General features: G+C 39.5%; 2 protein-coding genes across 19 annotated transcripts in view; one reads left to right on the forward strand and one right to left on the reverse strand.

Moving 5' to 3' along the window:
• Positions 1-17,651, forward strand: part of ZNF711 (zinc finger protein 711) — a 40,993-nt gene extending 23,342 nt beyond the window's left edge. For 8 of the 17 annotated variants that reach the window (XM_063346296.1, XM_063346301.1, XM_063346300.1 and 5 more), the window contains one exon: positions 364-3,914. In XM_063346296.1, the coding sequence (XP_063202366.1) occupies positions 364-1,541 (1,178 nt within the window). In that variant the 3' untranslated portion in view covers positions 1,542-3,914. The other 9 variants (XM_063346303.1, XM_063346302.1, XM_063346304.1 and 6 more) reach the window with 9 other exon arrangements.
• POF1B (POF1B actin binding protein) overlaps positions 9,282-24,905 on the reverse strand; it is a 55,451-nt gene continuing 39,827 nt past the window's right edge. For both annotated transcript variants that reach the window (XM_063346315.1, XM_063346316.1), the window contains 14 exons: positions 24,045-24,083; positions 23,472-23,573; positions 21,410-21,625; positions 19,968-20,098; positions 18,865-18,892; positions 17,807-17,881; positions 15,081-15,173; positions 13,977-14,090; positions 13,653-13,805; positions 13,449-13,559; positions 12,676-12,804; positions 12,322-12,395; positions 11,843-11,957; positions 9,282-10,042 (listed from right to left, as the gene is read on the reverse strand). In XM_063346315.1, coding sequence (XP_063202385.1) covers positions 10,037-10,042; positions 11,843-11,957; positions 12,322-12,395; positions 12,676-12,804; positions 13,449-13,559; positions 13,653-13,805; positions 13,977-14,090; positions 15,081-15,173; positions 17,807-17,881; positions 18,865-18,892; positions 19,968-20,098; positions 21,410-21,625; positions 23,472-23,573; positions 24,045-24,083 — 1,386 coding nt within the window. In that variant the 3' untranslated portion in view covers positions 9,282-10,036. The remainder of the gene's footprint in view (positions 10,043-11,842; positions 11,958-12,321; positions 12,396-12,675; positions 12,805-13,448; positions 13,560-13,652; positions 13,806-13,976; positions 14,091-15,080; positions 15,174-17,806; positions 17,882-18,864; positions 18,893-19,967; positions 20,099-21,409; positions 21,626-23,471; positions 23,574-24,044; positions 24,084-24,905) is intronic.

The raw sequence follows: 24,905 nt of genomic DNA on the forward strand, positions 1-24,905 counted from the left end.
TGGTGATTTGCATATTTCCTGTGTCCTTCCCCCCTCCAATTCTGTGCAGAGAAAATGTAATAACTTTTGCTATTCAAAGTCAGTACACTTAGGGCTGATGCAATTCATTCGAATTTTGCAAACTATTAAAAAGTAATCATGGATATATTCACTGCAAATATGATATTACTGATCTGTTCAAGCAGTTTCTAAAACAAAACTATATAAACTATAGGTGCTGTGGATTGGTTGTTTTTAAACTACTGAACCATTCTCTGCTGCAAGTGTAAGTGCATGAAATCTGAACAGCAGTTGGCTGATTTATAACTTCTTAATCAGTAAATTTGTTTCCTTCATAACTTGTTTTTGTTTGTTTAAAAACAGCTGTTATAATAGGTCCTGATGGACAGCCCTTAACAGTTTACCCTTGTCATATTTGTGGGAAAAAATTTAAATCCAGAGGATTCTTGAAAAGGCATATGAAGAATCATCCAGATCATATGATTAAGAAGAAATACCAGTGTACAGACTGTGACTTTACAACTAACAAAAAAGTAAGTTTCCACAATCATCTGGAAAGCCATAAACTTATAAATAAAGTTGATAAAACCCATGAGTTTACAGAATATACAAGAAGATACAGAGAAGCAAGCCCGTTGAGTTCTAATAAACTAATACTGAGGGACAAGGAGCCTAAGCTACACAAGTGCAAATATTGTGACTATGAAACTGCAGAGCAGGGACTACTCAATAGACATCTGCTTGCAGTTCACAGTAAGAACTTCCCTCACGTGTGTGTGGAGTGTGGGAAAGGATTCCGTCATCCATCAGAGCTGAAAAAGCATATGAGGACCCACACTGGGGAAAAGCCATACCAGTGTCAGCACTGTGTCTTCAGGTGCGCTGATCAGTCCAATCTGAAAACTCACATCAAAACCAAACACGGGACTGATTTGCCATTTAAATGTGAGCACTGTCCCCAGGCGTTCGCAGATGAAAAAGAACTGCAGCAGCACACAGAATTATTCCAAGGGCATAAGACTCATCAGTGTCCACATTGTGACCATAAGAGCACCAATTCAAGTGACCTGAAGCGACACATTATTTCAGTTCACACAAAGGATTTTCCCCACAAATGCGAGGTATGTGAAAAAGGCTTCCATCGTCCATCTGAGCTCAAAAAGCATAGTGAAACCCATAAAGGTAAAAAGATACATCAGTGTAGACACTGTGACTTTAAAACATCAGATCCTTTTGTACTTAGTGGGCATATCCTCTCAGTTCACACCAAGGACCTGCCTTTTAAATGCAAAAGATGTAAAAGAGGATTTAGGCAGCAAAATGAACTTAAGAAGCACATGAAGACCCACAGTGGAAGAAAAGTTTATCAGTGCCAGTATTGTGACTATAGCACTACAGATGCGTCAGGCTTTAAACGACATGTAATATCAATACACACAAAAGACTATCCACATAGGTGTGAGTATTGCAAAAAGGGATTCCGTAGACCATCTGAAAAAAATCAGCATATAATGAGGCACCACAAAGAGGCCATAATGTAATATATGACCTCAAGAAGGAAGCAATTTAGAAACTGTGATATGCTAATTGGGGAAAAAAAAAATCTCATGAACTGTTTCTCCTGGTTTCAAAGCTTGATATTAAATCATAACTTTACATTCTTTGTATTAAAAGTCTTAAAAGTATTAGGGTTGACAGGGGATCTCATAGCCCTATGATTGTTGCTTATCAGAACCTAAAGAGCACTATAGAATGCAGAAGGATGGATGAATGTCTTAAATTTGCAGAAAGATGAATGAATGTCTTCAATTTAATAATATTACACATTGTTAAGGTATAGAAGACAAACCGAAGATGATTGTGTTATCCATTTTGTCAGTAACAGCATTTGTCTCCAATATGAAAACGGTTCAGATGTATGGTGGGGTTATTTACAAATTGTTTGCAAAGGCAACGGAGTCTAACTTCTTGTGCGGTTTTGCAAGGAGAGTATTAGTCAGTCACTTGATCGTCATGTTTTTAAATCGTGCCTGGAAATTAAATTCCAGAACTGGTCAAATTTGGGGGGTTGACCCTTTTTTCTTTTTTTAAAAACATTTCATTGGGAAACTTTTTTGTTTCCTTTATTAGTTTAGGTCCAACAAGTAATTTTTTTAACGGTTTTCAAAGCTGCTAACCTACTTCATTGCAGGATATGATGTTTAAAATATAGCATTATGTTATGATCTCAAAGGTGGTGTTCTGGTGCTAGGGTTAAAGATGTGTATGTATATAATTTCCCTTTTTTATCTGAAACTACAGTTGAGTGTTGTTCAGTATGGCACATATAACAAAATTAACTTTGAATTTGACCTTTTCTTTTTAAAGGATAAAATGGATGCAGCTTGGTAGTGTTGTGACTCAACACTGATATTTTTTTTTTCACCTACTTTAAAATCTTCTCTAAAAAGAATATTAAAAACAAAGTTGAAAAATGTAAGGGTTTTTTAATTAAAATTCAGAGTACTTAGAAGTTCATTAGGGCAGTGTTCTTAACAGGTAGGACTATTATTGTCCTACCTCCTAATATGAAATTTTCAATATAGACATAAAATTGCACCTTTTAATCAATTCTTTAAAAAAATCTATACCATACTATAAACATGCATTTTCAATCTGTAAGAAAGTATATATGCAGTATTTAACCAGAAAAAATATGCTGCCACTAGAGTTTGGAGGTGGATCTTCAGTTTACAGTGTATACATTTAAAATATGCATCCCTTTAAACAATGCTTTGTGTTAGCATGCTGCAAATCAAATGGCGCTTAATATAACAAGCTGGTCTAGGGCTATTTAATGAAAAACCTGTTCATAAATGTTATGCATATAATGTGTATTTTTTACTTTTTTAGTTGCTTCATGTTTGCACACAGCTGTTCACATGATAAATTGTAACTTCATGCTATATTGTGGCTTTGTGTTTCAGATAATGTTCATATTTTGTTTTTGCACCAGATGAGAATCAGTTCCTTGAGAATAAATTTTTTTTATATTTCTAAACTTCAGAAAGTTAAATTTGGGAAATCTCTTAGAAAAATACGTGTTTTATGTGGCTGTAAAAAATGATGTACACGCTGTAAAATAAGATTGTCACTGTTATGTGGGATTATTATTTCTAAATGTGTTACTCATCGTAACGGGCATACAATAAAACGCATCTCTTGCACTCCATATTTTTTGGAGTTTGCTTTTCATTTGTGGTGCTTAGGAAAGCCTCATTCTGTGTAAACTTGCCTAATATTTTTAATGTGATTCACTAATGAATAATGCATTAACATTTCAAGGAAGCAGGTTACTTGAGGTATATTTATCAGGTTGTTGTGGGGAGAGTATTGGAGTTTTATTTGACTAACCCTTTAAAGTTACAGGTAATGTACTCGTACTTGCTTCTAAAGTAATTATGAAATGTGATACTGACATTCCCTTGAAATTTTTTCCTTTAAGTAAAGAGAACATAAAACTACTCATATTTTGGGAAAAGCCAGGTAGGTTTTTTTCTTTTTATCTGTGTAATAATTACAGCTTGCAAAAATGAAATACTAAAAATATTGCTTTCTTAATTTTCCTCTCTTTTAGAATACTTGAATTATGACATCAGTAATAGATTAAAAAATTAAGAGTGTGATTTTAAATGAACTCTTCATCAAGGATTTCCAGCAGGCTTTTAGCCAGTGAACTTGTAGGTTGTGTACTAAAAACCAGAAATGATGCAGACATGAACTTATTTATCTGGATTTTGTTTGTAGTACTTTTTTTTCTATGTCCAGCAATCGAAGGAGGAGGCCGTAGCATTCAAAAAGTCTTAAGAGATTAAAGTTTTGGTTTGTTATGTTTTGTTGACAATTGTAATGCTTTATTCCTGAACATGATATTGAATACATAGACTGAAGGAGTTTCTTCATAGCAGACTGAAGATGATCATTCTGACTGTGACAAAGCACACATCCATGCCGCCTCATTTGTCCCCCTTACAGATGGACCAAATTATCAGGTACTTGAGTATTTTAAACATTTTCTTTGGCCAACTTTGTAAAAAGACTTAATCCCACATTGTTTAAGAGTCCGTCACAGTTCATGGGGTACAGAGCACAATGTGGGGGCTAGAAATGACAGAAATTAAATTTCTGGAGAGCCAATATTGTAGAGAGTGGTATGAAATCTGAACATGATGCTTTTAAGCATTGCATTCACGTCATGTTGTGATACCTTTTATTATTCGTACTTGATATTTACTGGTGACCTGTATTAACGTTTACATTTTACAATGTATGTTAGAGGAGAACAGTAGTGTTTCTTCCAAGGAGTGCAGTGAAAGGCTTTGACCTTTACACATCTGATAGTTTAAAATTACTTTTGCGGATTAATTCTTTCTGTGATGAACAGTTGTTTAGTGTAAGATTGTTGTTTGGTTTGGTTGTTTGGGTCAGTTGTTTAGTTCAGAGTCAGTGACCTTTTGGAACATTAAAATCTGTGAGGAACATGGGTTTTGAGATGTGAGGGAGAGATTAGAGGTTGCAAATACTAAAAATTAAGTTGGTTATTATCAACTACGCTACAAGTACGGGCAAGTGTGTAGGACTTGAAGCAGGTGCAGACTAGTACAATCTGTGTGTGAGCCCTGCTTTTGGTGATGGCTGCGTGGAGAAACAGTTGTTAAATTTGGCAGGATGGTTGCAGGCAGCCTTGTCCAATGTGAGGTCTCAAGATGAGTTACCACTTTCCTTTAGTTGGCTTATTGCATTAGCATTTTGAACATTTCTTTGTACTAATTGTTTGTCTCTTCTTCTCTCCATAGCGTATGGACAATGAAACCTCGCTAAGGAGGAGGACACTGGAAACAAAGCCTATCAAAGAGAGGAAAAGCCCTGAGACTTAACCCACAGTGTTACAGTTAATGGATTGCTGCCTGTATGTTGTTAAATTTCAAACAGTTTAAAATAATAAGTTTGTCCGACTTTTTTCTTGGGTGGTGGTTTTAAAATTCAGTAGCTTATGATACTGCTGGAGAGTGTGTACTTCTCCTTGGCCCTTTGCTGGTTCTGTCCGGTGCTCTTCAGATGTTGATGACTTGAGGCTGAACTTGTTTGAAATTCCCACCAGTGCTTCTGCTTCCAGAATTGACATCTTTCTGTGTAGCTGCGGATGTTGAAGCTTCTTGTAACTGTCCAAGCTGGATGGTGAATAGGTGAAGGAGGGGCTTGAAGCTGTTAGGAGGGCCCTGGTGTTTTGTTTGTTTTTTTTTAAAAAGAAGTAATTCTGTGATACGGATGGAAGGGGGAAGGAATCAACAAGAAAAGGCCTGTGCGGTGTGTTGCAGGTGTGACACTGGGGCTGTGGAGGGAAGGGTGTAGAAGTTGGGGTTAAGGAAGGGAAAACAAAGGTATGTCCCTGCTAAATGCAGAGAACCCCGAGAGGAAGTGGTACTATATTGAATGCTCTTACTTTGTGTGTGGTGTTTGGGTAATTTAGGATCTTATAACATATATATCTTGTTTATGTATTCATCCAACACAAGATAAGACTCAGGCAGAACCTTTTTTTTTCCTTCAGCTGTGTTTCCCCGGTAACTGAAATGCTGTGTTAAAGCAAGCAGTTGGTTGGTATTCTTGACGTAAGATTTTACTAGGAAGTGGCATTTTAAATTTTCTGAAATATAAGAATAAAATTTCACCTGAGCAGTTTGAGGCACAGTTCCTAGATACTTTTCTGTGCACTTTCCCAGTAAATACTTAAGAGAATTGATGATGGCTGTTTTATTGTTACTGTGGAGGTGTCATGATTTTAAAAACGCACTATGTCAAATTGCAGTAAAACTCTTGTATCTCAGTACTTCCACAGACCCTTGCTCTGTATAGTCTGTACTTCTGCCCTGCCTGGCTCCCTCCGAGCTGGCAGCAAGCTGCCTCCCGTTACCCAAACTGATGAAGCCTTTAGGATGAGATGAAATGCTCTACAGGCAGGTCCTGCTTATTCCTTTTCAAAGCCGATGAGTTCCTAAGCAGTGGTAGGAAGCAAGTCAAGGAGAGACACTACCACCACCCGTAAGCCTTGCAAGTCTTCTGACTTAAATGTTGAATGATAAAAGTTGGTGGTATCGTATTTTATTACTTGTCCTGAAGTCTCTGAATGGTGTCTTCCATCGTTGTTGTGAAGTTGCATGATCTCTGTTCTTTTAAAGGTACTCTTTAGTACATCTGATCATTTTTCATGCATACATACTTTCCTTAGTGAAGTTTATGTATGTCTTGTCTTTTGCCACATTTTCAGTAAGGGCTTTGAAGCTATTTTGGTGAAAACAGTCTTTGCTTGTCACATTGTTCCAAATCTGTCCCTACAGCAACACTAATAGGGTGAATTACCTTTCCCAGCATTCGTGATAGGATGCCACCCCACACTACCAGCAGTAGGAAAGCTGACGTGCGCTGTAAAGCTGTTCACTGCCTGGAGCACAACACTGAGATAATTGAGCTGTTCTTGACTGTGTCTGGGTTTCTCCTCTACCTGCTTCTGCTGTGCCATATGTGATGTACAAACACATCTCGGTTGCTTGAACAAGCAGCAAGTTTCACAAACATGTGGAAGGGTGGCTCTGAAATGTGGAGATTTGCTTACTGTAGTTTTTTATTTGAATGACAGACTAAGAAATCCCTAAAAACGAGGAACAGTTAAAAATGATTCATGTCTTGATCATCATCTGTGGTTTTTTTCTTCAGGTTTCAAATGTTGGCAATTAATGAAGGTAATGAAATTGAGAGAGAGAAAATACAGAAGAACACCAGCAGAGAACTCTCAAGGTAAAGGTAAGTCTCAGTGGACTCCTGAGACAGAATGCTGGAGGTATCAGGAACTTGGGAAGCAGGGCTGTATTTGGCTTCTGTGTTACAGCGGAGGCAGGTGAAGTGTTCCGTGTTGCATACTGAGTTGCATGGAAAAGTCAGTAATAGAAACCAGAAGACAATTTTCTCCTACTCTTCAGTGTAAGCACAGGAAACTCAGCATGCTATCAAATCTGGTTAGATAGTGAAACTTTATTTAATAAAACTATTGATAAGACATTCTTAAGAGGGCAGTTAAGTAAATTGTTCTAAATGTATGAAGTAAGTAAGTGCTCTCTTTGATTTTTCTAATCTGTTCCTGAAAAAATGTAGAAGTCTCAGTGGACCTACCTGAAATTGAGGTGAAAAATTCTCTATAAAGTTTGTAATCAGGGTGATAACGAGGATTTACACAGATGAATAAATGAGGAAAATGTGTTTCTGTAAACTCCAGCAGAAATGGTATTGGGTAAATCAGTTTCAGTTCAACAGAAAAGAGGCAATACACGAGGCTACAGCAAATGAAATGTACTTTTTAAATAAAAAATACTAAATTTGCTCCTTAAATAAATTTCATTTGAAATCAAAACCAGCCCCAGATGGCCATTATGCTTCATCTCCTAGTCTAATCCTGATTCAGCTTTCTGACAACTATCTGTTGCTTTGTGTTATCTGTGAGGAAAATGTGTGGTTATGACAGTCAGCTCTGTAGCATTTGCAGTGTATGGAAGGCTTAAAATACTTTAACAGAGAAACCTTAGAGAAGCTGAGCTGTGCTACACAATACAGTATTGATGGCTGTCTTTCCTAATTAGCAAACTGGGCTTTTAAGTAGTATGTATGTTACCCATCTCTTCAGGTATGGGGAACAATCACAGTGTTTTCAAATTTATCATAATGCCAGCTGTATATGCAAAACAGATCATTTGCCTAATCCTGGCTTTTGTTGTAAAGTAGAACACCAAGCCCAACAGCTCTGACTATTCAGAGCCTGCGTGTTTCTGTCCTTTAAGGGCATTTACTGCTTGCGTTGTGCTATTGCACGGTCTTAAGTCATGCAGAGTTAAAGAAACACTGGTGTTACTGGAGCGAATGGTTAGTAAATACACCGTACAACCCTTGCAATGGCTGAAACGAGTGCATGCTATTTCCATTAATAACTCGTGTTTCTGCTCTTTGTAGCTTCTTCTGAGCTGCCTGTGTAATGCTTCCACTTAGTCAAGCCCAGCTGAGATCATGGCGAAGACCACGGTAAGTCAGCAAATTAGTTTGTGTCCTTCAGTCGGGATAACAGCACCGTTGTGCACAGGTAACGGTGTGATGGCATTAAACAAATGTGGTGGACATCCTCTTTCATTGCGTTCTATCACTTAGGTTACCAAAGGGAAAAGTCATTAGATGACTAAACTATTTATTGGGATAGGATACACTTTGGGACTATTTTGCCTCATTAGTATGTTAACTTTTTTGCATATATGTACCTTATATTTAACTGCTCTACAGAAGTGACAAGGTTATTTTAGAATCTAATAATTACTGATTTCAGAGGGGCAAGGCACTCCTCCTTCAAATGAGGATATTTAATTTTTAATTAATTAAAACCTCTTTCTGTAGAGCTACGCTAAAGTGATTGTTTTTTAATGGTGCAGACTCTCTTACTTGGCTTCTGAAACTGCAGGCCTGTCTTAGGGCGGACGTACTCGAGCAGCGCAGTGAGTAGGTTTGACGCTGGGCTCTTTTTCCATTACGAAGCGCATTAGGTCATCTTTGACACCCCAGCACTAACCGAGTGGAGGACTGGTGGTGGCAGCAGCAAGAAAAGGGACCTAACACTGTTCCTTTACTTGTAAAGATTGATTTAGAGGGCCAAGTTGTCTGAAAAAAGGCAGCATCACATCACATAAACAACCCCCTCCAGCCCACCACATAGACAGCAGGTGTTTCCAGTACAGATAGAAATGATTCAGAAAGTTACATTTAGGTTTATTTCATACGTACAGAGAGCCTACATTCTTTCACCATTAAACATTCTCTGATATATATTATTTGTGAATAGAAATATATGTCTGCAGAAATAAAGCAAAGCAAGAACCCCCTAATAAAGAGCTGGCGCCTTTTGATTGCATAGTTTAAAATGTCCCCTGTGCTTCTCTGCATGTGTTGCTTAGGCAACTACTTAATTATTAATTAATTTTATTAGGTTATTAATTGAGTCATTAATTAATTATTAATACCTAATCATTTTGAGAGAACTTACGTGGTCCTGCGAGGAGCAACAATTGCAAATGGAAGGTGGTGTGATAATGAAACTCAGTCTATGAGCTATTTTCATACTAAGTTTATCTATTATAAAAATATACCAAGTTCTTAAAATTTTCAAGCACAGCAAATACTTATGGCTGGTTTGGATAAAGGTTCAGCTGGAAATACACCAACTCTGAGGTCAATAACATGCTTCAAAATTAGCATGCGCCCCATCATTTCACTAGGTAAGTCTGGTATTTGCTAATTCAGTAGCTGAGTGTGAGGAATTGTATATCTGGAGTAATTCTCCTTTGTGTTTTAGCTTCCCATACATAGGCAGAGGGAAGGTAAGCATTTTGAAGTGAGGTATTTTTAAAATTCCCCATAAAGGTTGTTTCTGGGGTTTGCTCACCTTCACTGGGCAGTAGTAGATAAAAGAGCAATCTGCAGATCTGCACTGAAACCAGCCAATCTTTATGTGTCGGACTTAAATTTGTAACATTCTCACTTCTCAGCATGAGTAGAAAGAACTGAAGAATATGGCAAATAATAGTGCAAAAAGGAAAAGGTTTCAGATTTCTTTCTTTTGTCTTTTAGTTGCTTCAGGACTGGCTGAAGAACAGACGTTAGTCATGTCAAGAAAAACTGAAGTCCACGAAAGCCTGGCATAGCGTGCTCTTCTGAGAGAAGTAAGTGCATGAAAAAGTATGTTTGTCCACAGCTGTTAGTGGCAGATTATGGACACAGGTAAGAGAGTTCTTTATGGGGAGGATGAGACGGTGTTTTCCATCATCTTCATGCTTCCATGTCCTTAATGTGTTCCCCAGCCTTTCTCACTATCAGACCGAACCTTTTCCAGATGCAAAATAGCAGAAAGTAAAGCAATTTTAGTCATCGTGAACTCCTTTGAGCAGCTCTGATAGCTTAGGGATTTCTTTCATTCCTGAAAGAAACAGGCAGCTTGTTAGAAGAAAATACACAAACTTATTTCTGTATAGAAAACAAAACTACCTGGTATATAAAGCAAGCCTCATTTAATTTTATATTTATTTCTCTAAGAGCCTGACTTTTAAAGTGTTCCAAGCGGACAGCGAGCCTTTCCTCCTTAACCGGCGCTCAGCACGTCAGTGCTCACAGCAGCTGGTACTGGCAAGGTCAAAGTCCTGTCGTTAAGCTGTGAGGGTTTTGTTCAGCAAGGGGAGATGTCAGAACTGGCGTCATTCCCTGTCACCAGTGAACGCGAAACCCAGGACAAGAGCTTTTTCGTACTGAGGAAAACAACCAAGAACAGGAACTTACACCTAAATAGTAGGTGTTAAAAAATTTATATCCTACAAGTTTTCTCTAATGTTAACTAATAATCAACATTACAAAGAACATTTAAGTACGTTCATTTGAGTATCGTGAAGGACTGAGCTTGAGAAATAATCACTGCTTGAAAGACAGTATCACGTACAGGCTACTTACTTGCTTCAGTACAACCTCACGCTATTCAGATCCCTGTCAGCATTGCTATTCGGTAATGAATGCACATAAAAAGATTGGGCTGACAGTACATGAACACAGAAGTACTTGTGAAGCTTGGAGTAAAGGTGAAATTGGCACTTCTCAAACTTACCAAGTTTATCTTGCAGCAAGGTAATTTTGTTTCAACTGAAACTTGCACTAGTGGTTGATAGAGAGCTTGGGAAACTTAAAATACAGTTCTCATTTAATGATACTGATCTCTTCAAATGCAGAGTACACTCATCCATTTTTTATAATGGAAAGTATGACTGACTTTTCGAGTAAGCTAGGAGGGAGGGGGTTTTGGCTTTTTGTAATTTATTAATGTTTAATTCCTGGACATTTCACCAGGTTGCAATGCACATGGATGAGTTTTGGAGATCAGCAATAAAACACTGCAGTTTGCCAGTGACCTCTACCTTTTGTTTTCTTAATCCTACTCTAGGTAACAACGCCTTTTAGAACATGCCAGATGTTTTACCCTCCTCTACTCGGGCTGCTCATGTAATTGTCTTTTTCTTGGTCATGTCCCCCACAAAGCTGCTCTCTCAAGGCTCGTTTATTTGTGCTGCTGTGCCATACTCCGTCTGCAGCCAGCATCATCGGATTCCAGTGTTCAGAACACGGGGTTGTGAACTGGCCGCATTGATCTTTCTCAAGCCTTTACCTTGGTGTTCAGACTTGGCCACGTTACCTTGTGCCCTGCAACATGAATAGCTTCTGCAGTCCTAGTTTGTATTTTCACTTTGAATCACTCCTTAAAAAGTCTCCACTGTTCTGCCTTTCCTTGGTTAGTCACTGCCCTGTCTCGATGTACGTTTCAGTAACAGTCTGGAGTCGTTAACGCTGGTGACTCAGGATCGCTGCCCACCCAAAACACTCCTTCACCTGGGAGCACAACACCGAAGTCCCCACCAACTAACGCCCCAGCACCCTGATGCCTGGGAGAGACTGCCTTGTGCAGGAGGGCAGAGGCTGGTGTTTGAGCAATGCTGCTTCTTTTGTTAAAGGTAATTATGTGTTATTTTATTCATACTCCACCCAACAATTACTGCCCTCTTGCAATAGACAGTACAGTTCCTTCACTTTCATCATTCACTTTGCTTTTGGCAGCCAAGTTAAATTAACACTATGGCTTTTTCTCTCAGGTGTCAGTTTTGGCTCCTACTTTCTTTGAAGTTAAATTGAATACTTAGGAAGTTCAGAGACCGAATAGTTGATCTCTGGGTAAACTTACATGTTTCCATATCTCTCCAGTCCTCTCAATGACAATAGTTTGTGATTTATTGACAGGTGACGTAACCTTGTAGTCATCAGACAGGAGACCCAGAATAGGATACTGATTCCTGTACCTGTATTAAAAAGAGTTGCAACCTGTAAACTGAAATATGCGTACCCGCATCCAGAGCGGTAACTCTGATCTTGCCTCACAGTCCTGCCAGTCATTAATGCCCAAAGATTTTCACGAGTAACTAAAAGCTAATGCAGTCATCTAAATGTCACTTCAAGACGCTGCCCACCCCTCCCATTGCTATTGCGATGCTCAGTATTGAATCCTCCCCGGACAGGAAAGCCAATCTCGACTTTTTCCCCTTTAAGGGGAACAGGCAGTACTAAGACATTTTCAGGAGGCAAGGACTTGCTTAATAGAGGCTATATACAATGGAGAAGCCAAAGGATATATTTTTAAGAAAGATGAATAACTAACTACATTACTTCTTGGTGATGATAGCTGTTACACCGGGGGACTGACTGCCTGATAATTTCTCATGCTTCAATCTGAAGAGGTCCTGAAAAAATCAAAAGTAAACATTCAAATCAAGTAACGTTTTCTGAAGTGTTAGTTCACTAAAGTCACCACAAAATATTTGCAGAAATTCCCCGCAAAGAGCAGTCCAAAAAAGCCTGTCCTTCCAAAAGACTGTCAGAGGAAAAGCATTTGGTTAAAAAACATCCTAACCCTGATTGCTGAACCAGGAGAGTACAAGGGACTTCCTGGGAAGTTTCCACCCTCACAGGAAGTGGAGGCTTAAATATAAAAATTCTTAGAAATAAGTTGTATTATTTTACCTCTTGCTGTTGTTTAATAAAAGCCTCTTTCTCCTCCAACATTGACGTCAGTTCGTGCAACCTTATTTGCAAGTCACTGTTACTTCCTTCTCTCCTTGATATATCTTGCTGGAATTGGGATAACTGAGACTAAAACAGAGGTTAAGGAGTAGTTAGGTGTTTGCTGCTCCCTGCAGGTGACCTCTCGGTATCTATCTAGGACTCCAGATTTATTTTTTTCATTAAAATCATAAACAGCAAAACCCAATGATTTTCAAATAACGTTTTGCGGCACAGTAAATTCAGTAAGTGCTAATTGGACTGAATTCTGACCACTAACAATTTAATAGTTTTATAACACAATAAAGCTAATACAACACTGAACAAGTTGATTTGCCTTCCAGGTTGGTAAAATACTACTACAGTGATTTAAATGAGAGGTGTTTCCTGCATGCATTTTTGACTGGGATTTATTTTTGTTTTCTGTTGGGTATCTTTTGGCTAGTTTCTTACTTTATCAGGACACACAAAATCTCCCTTTAGGGAAGACTGCTAATCTGATTAATACCTAATTTCTACATCTAAGGAATTGTACTTCTTTTAAAAATCACAGTTTTATGTTATACCGTAAGGGTTTCTGAGCCATCATTAGGGTCTCTGTATAAAGTAATTGCAGGACCGAAAGATATCTAAGAAGCACATATGGTAGATCTTTCCTGTTCCTTAAACAAAGCAGCTGTTTACCTGCAGCTGTACAAGGGGAGGGATGCACCGTGCCAAGTTAACCAACTTACCCTCAGACTGCGGATCTCACGATCTTTATCTTCTCTCAAGTTATTGATCATCTCTACATAACGGCTGGAGAGTTCATCTGTGGTGGTCTGTAGTGTTGGATTAGAGCAGGTCTACAAAAAATGAAATACTTTTTTATTTTACAAAGAGAGTTTTCATCATTAACTTTCATACGTTAATGCATCTGTATCAAGGGAGCCTGTTACCTGTAGTCTGAGGCTCTGGATCTCTTGCTCCAAGGCTCGCTTGCAGTACTCTGCTTCCTTCAGCTGACACTCCTTCTCCCCGTCGCTGAGCCGCAGGGAGAGGAGCTGTTCTTCCAGAGAGCGGCACTTTGCGGTGCTCTCTCTCAGCCCTTGCTGGAAAGCACAGAAGCGGAATGAATGCGCAGTGTTCCTTCAGGAAGTCACAGGGTCACTCACATACGCAAACATAAACCAAGCAGCAACTACCTAGAACGCTCCCAAGTCAGCATACTGGCGAGTTTTTCGCTGACTGTAATTGCACTGAAAATACGTTTTTAGATTTACCTGCTGCTGACGATTATTCTCTCTCAGAGAAGTCAACATAGTTTCGTATTCTTTTACTTGAGAATCTTTAAAAGCCAAATCCTTCTTAAGACAGACATTCTCAGTTTCTAGCTTCTGTAAGAGAAAAGTGTTTACAGTCAATAGCTGCAATTTTTCAGTAAACTTTTCCCACATTCAAAGTAAGTGCAACATACTGAGTAATTAGTAAGTGATGTTTTAGAACTGAGCAAATACTCAGTTTTCTTGAAACTTCTGGGTTTTTAACTACCTAGCACACAGTTGCCCGTGACTACAGTATCTGTGGGTTTGTGTGGTGCGGTGAGCACTGGGATCCTGGACACTGCTCTCTCTTTCACTCTGTCCCAGAAAGAATTATTTGCAGTTATTAAAAAGAAACTAAGAAAAACCCCAAAACTAAGCCCACTTCACTGCACAGACTCCTTGTTCTGTGTTAAAGATGATGGTTAAAACTCCCTCTTCCCTCCTAAAACTTTGCATTTCACAGGATGCTGCTGTGAAGTTTCCAGCAGTGCTGAGCACTTGGGCTGGTGTGGGACACATTCTTGCTTTCCTAACAGCAATTCTCTACTCTCCATCTCAGCAGCCTGTAGAGCTCCGGCTTCCCAGCTGGGCCGCCTGTGCCCGGGAGAACCACCGCAGTTGTTGACGCCACCAGCTGCCAACAGCTTTCCTGTGCAGCGGGAAATACAGCTTTGTCGGAACCGAGGCCTCATTCCTGGACCAGCAGTAGCCAACAGGCACGTGGTGCATACGCCTTGTCCGCGTTAAGACTAAAACTACAGTTCATCTACACCTCTGTAGATACGTATGCACTGTATACAGCAATGCAGGGCTCTCCATCTAATTCACTCAGAGTCTTTTCTTCCTTTGAAAGTATTTGATTTTTCAGGCTTCAACACATTGAACACTTGAAAACCACCGCTAGAAAGAAATCTAACCTCATCCACATACGAGTCTTTCACGTCCATTAATAAACCAGCCATTTCCATTAAAGGAACTAAAGCCTGGACTTCACAATTTAAATTTCCTCATAACGGATTTCCTGTTGACAGGTGAAAACAAATGGATGAGGCCACGGCTTACCCCCAAGTCATCCTGCAAATGGCAAAGCTCTTCACGTAAATTTTTGAAAGTGGAAAGCACGAGTCTCAGAGATTTGTCTGATGTCACTCTCATCTAGGAGGGGGAAAAAAAGAGAATGTATACTTCTGATTAATTAGTGTGCTTTGTTTACAATACGCTTGACAATGGGTAGAACAGAAAACTGCTGTGCAACTGAGAAGAACTTTACTCTTACAACTACTACATTCTTTCAAGTACCCACAGTGTCTGCAAAGAAACACATTTTCGTGCACTTTGTTACGCAAATGGCATAGCTTTTTAATTACTGCCTTGTAACACACGGTAACATTTTTAAAATGGAAGGAACAAGAGAGTAAAGAACTGCATTTGTACGTTTTTTGAGCGCTCAGAGCTTTGTGACTTAGGCTGATTTTAAAAAATAACGATCCTACCTGAGATGCCACAGAGGAGTGAGTCACCACCTCTGAGATCTGTCAAAGCACACTTTCAGCCCAAGGGCAAGAGAATTTAATTAAAATTAAAATAAAGCGCCATACAACCCACTCCTCCCTTTAAAGGAAGAAGATCCCAAAGATTAAAGGAGTTGACTGGATGAAAACAAAGGCAGTGCTGCACAACAGCCCAACGCTGCGCTTGGCTTGCGTTCGGTGCGTGTTAACAGCTGTGTACCGATTCAGGTGTAAAACACTAATTGTTGCATCCCAGGATACATTTCTAATACTTAAGAAAAACAGATTTTGAAAGAACACACAAAATAATTCCTCAAGTTTTGACTCATCTGGAAGGGCTGAATATCTATGCAGAAGATGGATTTTTTTTACTGTCTGGACCAAAACGAAACCCTCCTGTCTGTTTCTCTTCCTCTGATACTTTCCCTTACAAGTTACTGGTTAAAATGAAAATGTGTTGATGATGCACGCTGAAGAAAGCTACCAGGATCTCCATCAATATGGTGATTAGCCCTTGTCGTATTTTTTATCCCCACTGGTGCGATCCTGTGACTGAGGCTTCAAAAATAACATTTCTAATGTAACTCATCCATTTGTTTGTTAATTAAAGTAGAATTTAAGTTTTGACTTATAGTTTTGTTGGTTTTATTGCAAAATACACTCTAGGAGTAGATTAAAAGAAGGAATTAAGTCAAAATAGTTGAACTTAGACTGAAAGTGTAAGTAAATCCCCACTCAGCAACTACTTAGTGCTAGACTTTGCTAAATTCCATAAGTGTCTTGTACTTCTACAGTGAAGTTCTCCGGGCTCTTAGACTTGAGCTTCTGGGGACACCCAGCACAGGCTTTATCCGAGCAGTTTGACAGCTGGCTCAGAGTCCTCCGATATAAAAACGCACCGCACGTAACTCTCTCCGAGAGGGGGCTGGAGTCTTGAGAACACACTGGATGTACGCTGACAAAATCTGGTTCCCCAGAAGATGTTTTAGCTGCATTTTTTTTCAGCATAGGTGTGAGAATGTAAAAGCAGCCGGCCTTTAAGAAAACAGGAAATACGTGTTTCAGCTCCTTCCCACAGAGGTGAGCTGAGCCAGCTTCCTGGGACAGCGTTCTGACGTCAGGTCGTGAAGTAGTTTGGTGTTGCTGTCTGTCTCCATTGTAAAAGAATCAGAATAATTCAGGTTGGAAGGGACTTGGGAGGTCACCTTGTCCAGCTCTCCTGCTTGAAGCAGGCTCAGCCGTGAAGTCAGACCAGGTTGCTCATTCACAACATTATTCAAATGTATTTTTTTACCAGGAAGCGACTGTAAGCTGCAGGTCCCGGGTGGGATCACCGTACCCCTACCTCAGGGAGACCAGACCTAGACACACCTGCTGAGCACCGCGGGTTGGTTTGGGTCCTGTTCTAACACACCTACATGTCGAACGGTTCTGGAGTTGACAGTGGGATTCATGCTACAGCACCGGTTTTAATGTTCTGTCAAAGGCAGGGGCCAGTTCCAGTCGGCTGTCTTCCAGGCAATTCATACAGAGGTCAAGTGTTTTTTCTAAAAAACACACTGCGGAGTATTGCAGTGCTGAGAAGCAACAAAAGGAACCACCATTATCGGAACCGTGCATTCCTGTCTGCCTCACAGCCAGGCCACCTGGCTGGGGATTGAGAAGGCAAGTTGGGATGGTTGGGTAGCTAAAGAAAAGATCAGAAGATCAAAAGCCATATATAAATGGAACCAAAACAGAAATGGTTTATGTTTTGTTACTGAATATCGTAAGCGTGCCTCAGAACTCAGTGCTATGTTAGAGGTTTTTAACCAGAGGTTTTCAACCGACTACATAGAACACTTAGAACTTAGGTCTGGCCTTGTACAAGGCGAGACCTAAGTTCTAAGTGTTCAATGTAGTTGGCAATTGATAGCCAACGCAGCATTCAGGGAAGCAGCTACTATTTGCCTTTAGCTTTTAAAGTAAAGCATTAATATACAACACAAACAAAAGGATGAAAGATCCGCGCTCTCCTGTAATTGGTCAAAAGCCCAGATGTTTTCCAGTGAAACCAGTAAAGCTCAGTTTAAAATACACAAGTAGTCTATGGAACCAGCTGCCAAAACATGTCACTTGGAGCCACCTGTATGATTCAATACCTCTTACACTAGGAAGAATGGATAAGCAGAATATAGAGTGAAGTATGTTGCGTACAAAATCCCCGGTATTGTGAGCCGGCTTCCACTGTTTCCAGTTAACTACAGGCTCCCCCACAGCCCTCCACCCCACTCGTACCTGGAGGAGATAACGAATCTGCTGCTTTGTTGTCTCAGACAGTCCTTTGGGAATCAAATCTTCAATTTCTTCAGTCTAAGCAAAGAAGGGAGGGAAGGGGAGACATCTTGATTAAGAATTTTGCCTGGTAGATCGTGTGTTTTTTTCATTAATTACGTGGGTCTACTATGAAAAACACGTTTAGTACAAGGCAAATAAGCAATGAAAATAGATCAAAGCGTATGCAGAAAAATTCCAAAGTCTTATATATGTGTTGCATATAAAAACTGAGATGAAGTGATACATGAGGCACACATTCAAATCATTGAGTTTAACATTTATTTTAAAAGTGGTATTCAAAGCAATCCTCAAGAAAATAACAGCTGACGCTAAACTCCCAGCAGTTTATGATATGAGCAAATCTCATGTTTCTAAACAAAGACCAGCCTGTCAATGAACTAAAGATGACAAGTGTGTCACCGGAGATCCTGCCCGTGATTAAGTGGCACTGCTTCGTGTAACTGAGTCCTAGGGAAAGATTTCTGCCATATCCACAATGCCTTTAGGAACACCAGCGGTGCTGATGGTTCTGTCATGGCCTGATTCACACAAGTGGGCTTTCTGTGGCCGTAGGAAGTCTGTTCTGTCAGCTGACAGACACTCCTTTCCTCTGTCAGGGGCAGGATTCTTCACTTCTTGCAGCGCATGTTGCTGACCAGCAGCTTTGTTGGCAAGAGCGTGAAAGATCCTTTGCAAAAAACGCCTAGCGACAATACACGTAGTTGTGTAAGTTGTTTTGCAATGAAACCAGTGTTGGCCCAACAGGAAAGACTTTCAAAATTTGACTCTCATACTGGAATAATGCAAATTACTGAAGTTTCCTTTCAGTATTATCACACTTGCAAATACATGCCTAGCAGTAGGTTTCAGGCTCCGAATGAACCAGCAGGAATCATTAACTGACAAACACCAACATCCTTCATTTAAACTGGCTTGGCCTAATTTGTTTGAAGATCCAACACCATTGTTAACGCTACATGGCACAGAAACGGCTCGTTAAGAGCACGCCCGATGCTTACCTGGCACGTAAATTCAACATCATGGTTCCTGTAAAACAGACAAAATCCAAGGGACCAATTAACAGAAAGCTTCTTGAGACCTTTACGAATTCATACCCACATTGACAACTACAAAAAGATCATCTTCAAAATACGGAGCAAGGAAGGTTCTTCATGAGATGAAGAGCTGTTACCTTCCTTTTAAGGTGCCAGGCAACACGCGTTGTTAAACATGCCTCCGTGCAGAAGCATCTAAGGAGACTGGCGTATTCTAACAGCAGCACAGTTAACACGGGCTGACTATCTCCGCTTCTCTGGGCAGTTATCCCGGTTATGTTCGGTTAACCCAGTTACATTCTTAATTGGCTGGGTGATGGTTTACCCAGAACTATGCTGCAATATATTGACATGCAATAAACATGAAGTGTTTACGTAGCAGCATCAGGTTCTTTGTGATGCTTAAATTCCACTTTTCCTGTGCTATGGGACCACTTTTCTTATTTCAGTGAACTTGGAAAGCACCAAAGGAGATGGGGAACGAGGGGGGAGAATGAAGCCACAGTGATGGGGAGGGAAAGGCGAGAACATTGTGAATACTCAGGGCTGCTGGGATTTTGCATTTCTTTTCCAAAGACAGTCTGCAGGGCTCTGCAGAATACATGCTTAACATTAATTTGCAAGTAGATACTGAGCTTTATGCCTTATGGTGGCCATCTTTTAATCCATGACATAACATAACTGTAACAGAACAAAGGAAATGACAATTTGGACATTTGGGTTGTTTCTTCAGGACATAATAATAGAATTGCATCATTAAATATATGTCAGAGCACGCTGGAAGTATAACTTGTTTGCTCTGTAAGCAAACAGGTGTGGGATACCTAATTCTTACTGCATATTAGTCTAAACAATTTGAAAAAGCATCAAATTCAATAAATTTACTTGTCTTACAGCATTTTTATGTCCTCAGTTACTCAGCAAATTAGATCAATGTGTAAAATACACAGTTGCTTCTAGTCAGGAAAAGAAAAACAAACCAATTTGCAAACAACAGTGTCCTCTCAAGTGTGCAGCGCCAGGGTTTCTGGAACATCGAAATGACAGAGCAGATAACATGCCAATACCTTCCGCCTATCTTTTCCACGTGCTGTAGTAAACAGCTGTACAAGTCATTAGTCTTGCGGTTCAGTTCAGCAAGAAGCTCACCGAAGTAGCGGCAGTCCAGTTGGTCGTTATTTTCCTGTGAGCAGTTCACCTAGCACAAGACACGCAAGATGATCATAATTGAGTTCCCTTCTTTGGAATGAAAGCTGAACATGAAAATGCTACAAGTAAAATGGGTTTGGTTTTGTTGCTCTTACTAATTTGCAATTTGTGAACACTGTTGTTTTCCTTAGTATTGAGTCTTCCATGTCTTCTGATTTTCAGTAAACTATACAGAAATAAATTACTTCCTTTACAACAATGAGAAATACACTACATATTCTCTTCTACAGCAACATCATCATCATTATTCTAATATGGAAAGTGTTGAGAATTAGGAGATCTTTAATTAATATACATGTTTCCAGAGCTGCAGTGGGTAGCACGCCTGCGGGCAGCATCCAGACAAAACCAGCCGGGTACAGGATTCCCCACTGCAGAAGCAGTATTTGTATTGCCACAGTTCAAATGTTTACCCGCGTGAACAATAAACTCCGTGTATCTAAGTTGGTTTATGGGAGTATCTGGCTATGGAAGATTCCGCGTAGCTCTAACGCTGAGGTCACCAAGTATGTTTGTCTTGTCACCTGTATATTGAATGGACGCACAGGAAGGGCTACTGCACTCCCTCCCGCAGCTGCAGTAATAGCGCAGACGTACAGCAACCCTCCTGCAGCCCTGAGAAACTCCAGAACTCGCAGCCTGCTGTAAAACGAAGGGTGAGGCTAGTTTTGCGCTTCCAGTGAACCTATGTCAAATACTTCTACAGCAAATTCAAATATATTTGAAATCCTTATTGATCAGTTTAGATGGAAAGCAATCCTGAATTGATATATGTCCAGTTCCTACAGTAATGTATCTTTTCTCCAAAACTAGAGGCATAGGTGTTACATTACTCAATCTTTGTTGTACAGAGACTGACAGATGAAACCTGACTCGGTCAATGGGTAGCACTCCCAGATAAAGAAAAAAAACCAAAGAAGCCAGCAAACCTTAATGCATTTAAAGGACAACAGAATGGCGGATCAGTCAGTACAATTAAGCACAGGTCTACACCAACAAGAAATAGGATACAACACCAAAAACAGCTTTCCCCTCCACTCCCCCTTAGCGGCACATGACAAAGCCTTGGATAGTTCTAGACAATGTCTGCAATTACAGCATCCAAAGAAGTTACCTGCAACAGACACACAAACTGCTGTTTACTTACACTGGGCATATAGTGCTTAATAACTGTACTACGAGTTGGAACAAAAACTTTTGCGATTGGGGATTCGCAATTATGTATTTGTAGAGTTTTGTACTCCGCATGTAAAACAAAAATACACTGTGAATAGTAAAACATTCAGCGAACGATTCTTACCGGCTCACAGGCTTGAACCGTTACCCTCCGCACTGTATTTCCTCGGCAGTCATCGCTGACAGAGACTGGGATGATTTCACAGGGGCTGCTGGTCTGTGTCTGCTGGCACTGGTGGGTGACTTGGGACTGCTCAGAGTGCTGGCAGGGCTGGACAACGTGGCACTGATCGGCCTGCGGGGGAATCTGACAGTGGTGGGAAAATTGGTACTGCTTCTCCTACAAACAAGAATGGGGTTTTTTTAAGGTGCTGAACACATCTTAATGAGATGGAAGCTTAATATGAATATATAAATGCATGAAACATGGTTTTCACTGAAAGACTGCTGACAGTTTCAGGTATTTTAATAATCCTAATAAAAATGCTTTTTTTCCTAATTGAACGTGAGTTTGCCTCACACTTTCATACTTCAAGGTTGCAATTCACCAGCTCCTCAAATTTTAGTGGCTGCAAATGAAAAGTACTGAAGACACACCTTTCCTGAGTTGTACGTTAAGGTGTTACTCTTAACATTCTCAGGCAAGGGCGACATGCATATCCTGATTCAGTAAGTATTTTAGAGATAAAAAAAGAGCTCCAGTTGAACTGAGTTTTCATTATTTCAGTTAGAAAAAAAATCAGTACAGGAAATGGCTCAAGACATTTCCTCTACAAATGCTTTGAGCAATTCCAGATTCAGAGTGTAGAATATACAAGGGACACCTGTCTTGGTTTTATAATCAAGAAATGTGCTATTTACAAAACCATCCACAGAAACAATAAACTAGAAACTAGTTTACGTTCCCATCAAAACACTGAAAGTTACTGATTTCAGCAAACTTACTTGTTTCTCTAGATCGTGGCTGTTACAAGTTTACTTCAAAAAAATACTTATTTTGTATCTACATAGAATTATTTAAATGCATATTCTAGGCTTCAGGTAATTTTGACTTAAAATTCACAATGCAGTTACATTTAAAAGGCTGAACCAACATCTAATTCTGCGAACGCAGAGTCTACGTTACAGCCCTGTTAGACGCTTGCACAAGAGGAGCAGAGAGGCCCCAATACCGACCTTCAATGTATCCGAGGAGGTTTTACATCGGGTTTTTAATGGGCTGAACGCCCGTTAGCAGTCCTAGCACTCCGGGTGCACTCTTCCAACGCATTTTACCTGAAAAATCTAGTTCACGTGGTCCAAGACCACAGTGCAGTGTAAAAACTAAAGAGGGATCTGTAGTAGGAGACTGGGAAATGTTCTTCAAAACTACACTCCTGATTTGACATAAATCTAGATATATCCTGGGTAACAAAACACAGAAGTAGAAATATGGTTTCCAGGACTAAACTCCACACTTCATTATTCTGTGGGAAGAAAGAAGCTCTTACTCATCATGACCTCAAATTTTTTCCTTTTCCACTTTAGGGTATGGATATCGCACCTAATTTACCTATCTAAAATCCAGAATGGAATGAAAACTGAAGTTAAAACAAACAGACAAAAACCCAAACAGATAAGATTAATCCCTCTGAATAGCCTTCATTTCAAAATTCTTCTGTTCAAAATAACTACTTCAGAGCAAGAAAGAAGGAAATAATATTTTTGCTATTGACAAAACACCAATTCTAAGATGAAATTTCAGACAGCTTTACCGAATATATTTTTTCAAGAATAAGTAAAAAAAAAAAAAAAAAAAAAGAAAAATGAAAGCTAAAATTTGTCTTTTCAATTAATTTTGTGTAAAAATTTGTATTGGTTATTCTGTTGTGCAGCTACTGCAAGAAACTAATTCTCAGTCAGTATTCAGATAAAGACTGACAGTGCTAGAGAAACAACAGCTGTTTTCATTATTAGTCTGTAATCATAAATTCTTAGTAAAAATATACCAAACCTTCCAGATTCTGCTCTCCTTACATACGTAAATTGTTTCATTTACTTTGAGAATGTGTCCTGTAATTCAACAAGAAACGAGGCAATTCTCACATTGACAGTAGTTCCCAACAAAAAAAACCAACAACCCAAGAACATTATTTTTCTACTACCATCTCAATTTTGTTCTGTAATAGATAACTTAACCGACTTACTTGGAGGGGATTTAATAGCTCATATTTTCTTATTGTCTTTTCATAGATGACATTATTTCCAGGACAGAAATTCCCCCCTCTAAGAAATGGGGATAGCGGCTCCTGTAAAACATTTTAATAAAAACATTCATAAATGTTGTCAAATTCAGAAGTAGGGCAATTTTTGACTAAAAAATTATAAGGGATTTTTGTAATTTGAAGACATGTATGTTTCGAGATAGTTCTTTAAGATATGTACATTTGAATGTATGTCCATTTGGAAACAAAGTGACTGTGCTTCCATATAGACAACATTTGAAATAAACGTAGTAGAAACAGTTAGAAGTTAATCCCCACTAGCGATACTATTCAGGCATATTAATAGAGACTTCACTGCTGAGAGGTGGGAATTCTGGCTGGCAATTCTGTAGTATTTTCAATTCCTAGTAATTTTTCTCATAACCAGAGGTAGGGGGCACATAATTTAAAAATATTTAGCATTCCCTGAAGGAGGCAGCTGCACGCTTTACCAAATCCGGATAATTAAAGTAGGAAGAGTTGCACAAGCACTCCAGCACTAAAGAGTTTTCCTACCTGATCAGGATTCTCGATAATAATCCTTCGAATAGTGCCCTGCAGGGAAGAAAATAAGTAAAGATTCAGTGATTGCTTCACTTTACTCTCTCAAGCTTACGTGGATTCCCAAAGTAACCTGAACATGGTCATCAGCTATAAACACATTGAGATCCACTGTCCGAAATCACCTAGAAATGGTTTAAAGCCAGGGCCTTCCCAGCCCAAATGAATGAAACATCCCACAGACAGTGTGGCAGGACGCAACCTGTCCCTCTCAGTTTTAAGAGTCTGTTTTTTCTCAGTCACCTCTTTGCAGGTCTGAGGGAATTAGTCCTTATTTTCTGTGTGCGCCAACAGAACAGGATATAGATCAAAGCTGACACACTGGACCAGATCTTAAAGGATCACATTCCACAGACACTTATGGTCTTTCACGTTACATATCAAGGCCAGCTAGTGTAAACAGATGCATGTCTTAAACATTTTTTGTTTCACCGAGGGAAGAAAATGCGTATTTTCCTTAGACACTGAAATGAAAGGGGCAGAGGAACTGCCAGCAAACCACATCGGGTCACTATCCAATGCACCAAGCAGTGGCAATTGTTTCAAAAAGTGGTCACAAAACTTCATGACTGACACCTATGAAAAAAGATGCCCACACAGAACATTTGCACATTCTTGAATGAAAAACGAAATACGCCTTTTAAAATTACAGAAATCCAAAAATAGCAGCAGTTTTGTTAATTTTCAAACAGATTCTTTCACTTTTTTCCCCAGCACCATCTATAAGCAATTGCAGGCACTGCCTTACGTTTTGTGGACACCACGAGTTGTAACAAATCGTGCACTTTGCTTGAAGTCTCCCTGTCTGCTTCTTTA

The sequence above is a fragment of the Chroicocephalus ridibundus genome, chromosome 9, assembly GCF_963924245.1.
Source record: "Chroicocephalus ridibundus chromosome 9, bChrRid1.1, whole genome shotgun sequence".
NCBI lineage: Eukaryota > Metazoa > Chordata > Aves > Charadriiformes > Laridae > Chroicocephalus > Chroicocephalus ridibundus.